Source organism: Microtus ochrogaster, chromosome 5, assembly GCF_000317375.1.
Source record: "Microtus ochrogaster isolate Prairie Vole_2 chromosome 5, MicOch1.0, whole genome shotgun sequence".
NCBI lineage: Eukaryota > Metazoa > Chordata > Mammalia > Rodentia > Cricetidae > Microtus > Microtus ochrogaster.
In genome coordinates, this window is record NC_022012.1 from 70,078,633 (window position 1) to 70,080,434 (window position 1,802).

Below are 1,802 nucleotides of genomic sequence, written 5' to 3' on the forward strand. Positions count from 1 at the left end.
CATGTATCTCAAAAGTTTAAACACAGTGTCTAATAAGAAATAAATGATGTTTCTAGTCAAAGCCCCCCAGGACCCACTTCACATTCACAGAATAAACCTTACCAAAACAAGAAGAGTCTTTTCTAACTTCAGCCCCATCTCTGTTTTAAAAGGAAAGAATCCCATTAGGCTGGTGACTTCATGGAGAGTATAAAATTCTGGGTATTTTTTCACTTGTTCAATGCAAGCTCTTAGAATTTGCTGTGAAACAGAAAATAAGAATTACTCATTTGTGTTATACTTCCCTAACAAATATGCTTTGGTTTATGTAACTATAAATTTATTAGTTGCAAAGTGGAATCCATCTCACTCATTATTTCTTCTAATAATCCACAATTCTGTGCATTTCCTACTTGATTTAATCTCTTAGTTTTCATAACAAATTTTAACCTAATTTCCTAAAATAGTGGCATTTAATAATACTAAAATTAGTGATCTTATTAAAATTTAAAATTAAATAGAGGAGACAAGGTATTTTCTACGCTTCTTAGGAAACTGACAAAAGAAATGAAGCCACATGAAAATTTTTGCACAAAATGTATTACAAAAAAAGAAGCATATGAACATGTCTATAATTCCATTTGAGAGGTAGAGGCAGGAGGGCCAATGATTCAAGATCAGCCTGGGCTACATGACAACCTGCTCTGAAGAAAAAAAAAAAGACTAAGTTCTCAAATGTCTTCTCCAGTTTCCAAAATATTGACTTACCAGGAAATATAGCTGGGACAGATATCTTCACAGCTTTACCCAAGAAAAATCATACATTTGTGATAACATGTATCTCAAAGGAACAGAGCCATCATTGGGGGAAGTTTTGATAATTTTAAAAGTACACACATGTGCTGTCGTCTAAGGCTACCTACCATCTTTTGTTAGTGCATGGTGCCTAAACCCTGTAGGAAATATTTTATTTTTCAGGCAGGCTCTCACTGTGTAGTTCAGGCTGGACTGGAAGTCAGAGATCAGAGAGCTGCCTGTTTCTGCCTCCCAAGTGTTGGGATTAAAGGCATGTACCATCAAGATGCTATTCAGGATGTCACTCTTAACTACTGCCTGTGTGGGCTGGAACAGAAAAGTTGCTTTAAAATTCTCAGTGAACTATACTTATTGGTACAGTCTCTTTCCTCCCTGTCAGTAGTTCCAGTGAGCACACACTTATGATGTCCCCGTCCTGTCGTGTGCACTGTAAGAATTCAACAGACAAAGGGAACTAATAAGCAAGCACCAAGTGGTAAGGTACACTCTGGTTACCTATCAGCAAATCTTAGTGAAACTGTGCCGGACTGATGTGGGAGTGATTTCTTATTAATAAAGAAACTGCCTAGACCCATTTGATAGGCCAACCCTTAGGTAGGCGGAGAAAACAGAACAGAATGCTGGGAGAAAGAAACTGAATTGGAGAGTCGCCATGATTCTCCCACTCCAGACAGACGCAGGTTAAGATCTTTCCTGGTAAGCCAGCTCATGGAGCTACACAGATTATTAGAAATGGGTTAGATCGATATGTAAGAGCTAGCCAATAAGAAATTGGAACTAATGGGTCAGGCAGTGTTTAAAAGAATACAGTTTCCGTGTAATTATTTTGGGTAAAGCTAGCCGTGCGGGCAGCCGGGTGCCGGGACGCAGCAGCCCTGCCGCTCCTATTTCAACACCGGACGTTACAGTGCTCGCAACTGCATTCATTTAACTCAGCACTTGTTCAAGAAAAGAAAGGATTCGAGACCAGCCTGGTCTACAGAGCTAGTTCCAGGCCAGGCTCCAAA

At 39.3% G+C, this 1,802-nt stretch overlaps 1 protein-coding gene across 1 annotated transcript in view; it reads right to left on the reverse strand.

The window, feature by feature from the left end:
- Ice2 (interactor of little elongation complex ELL subunit 2) overlaps window positions 1-1,802 on the reverse strand; it is a 41,567-nt gene that overhangs the window by 26,419 nt on the left and 13,346 nt on the right. The window contains exon 6 of the mRNA XM_026779101.1: window positions 103-240. Coding sequence (XP_026634902.1) covers window positions 103-240 — 138 coding nt within the window. The remainder of the gene's footprint in view (window positions 1-102; window positions 241-1,802) is intronic.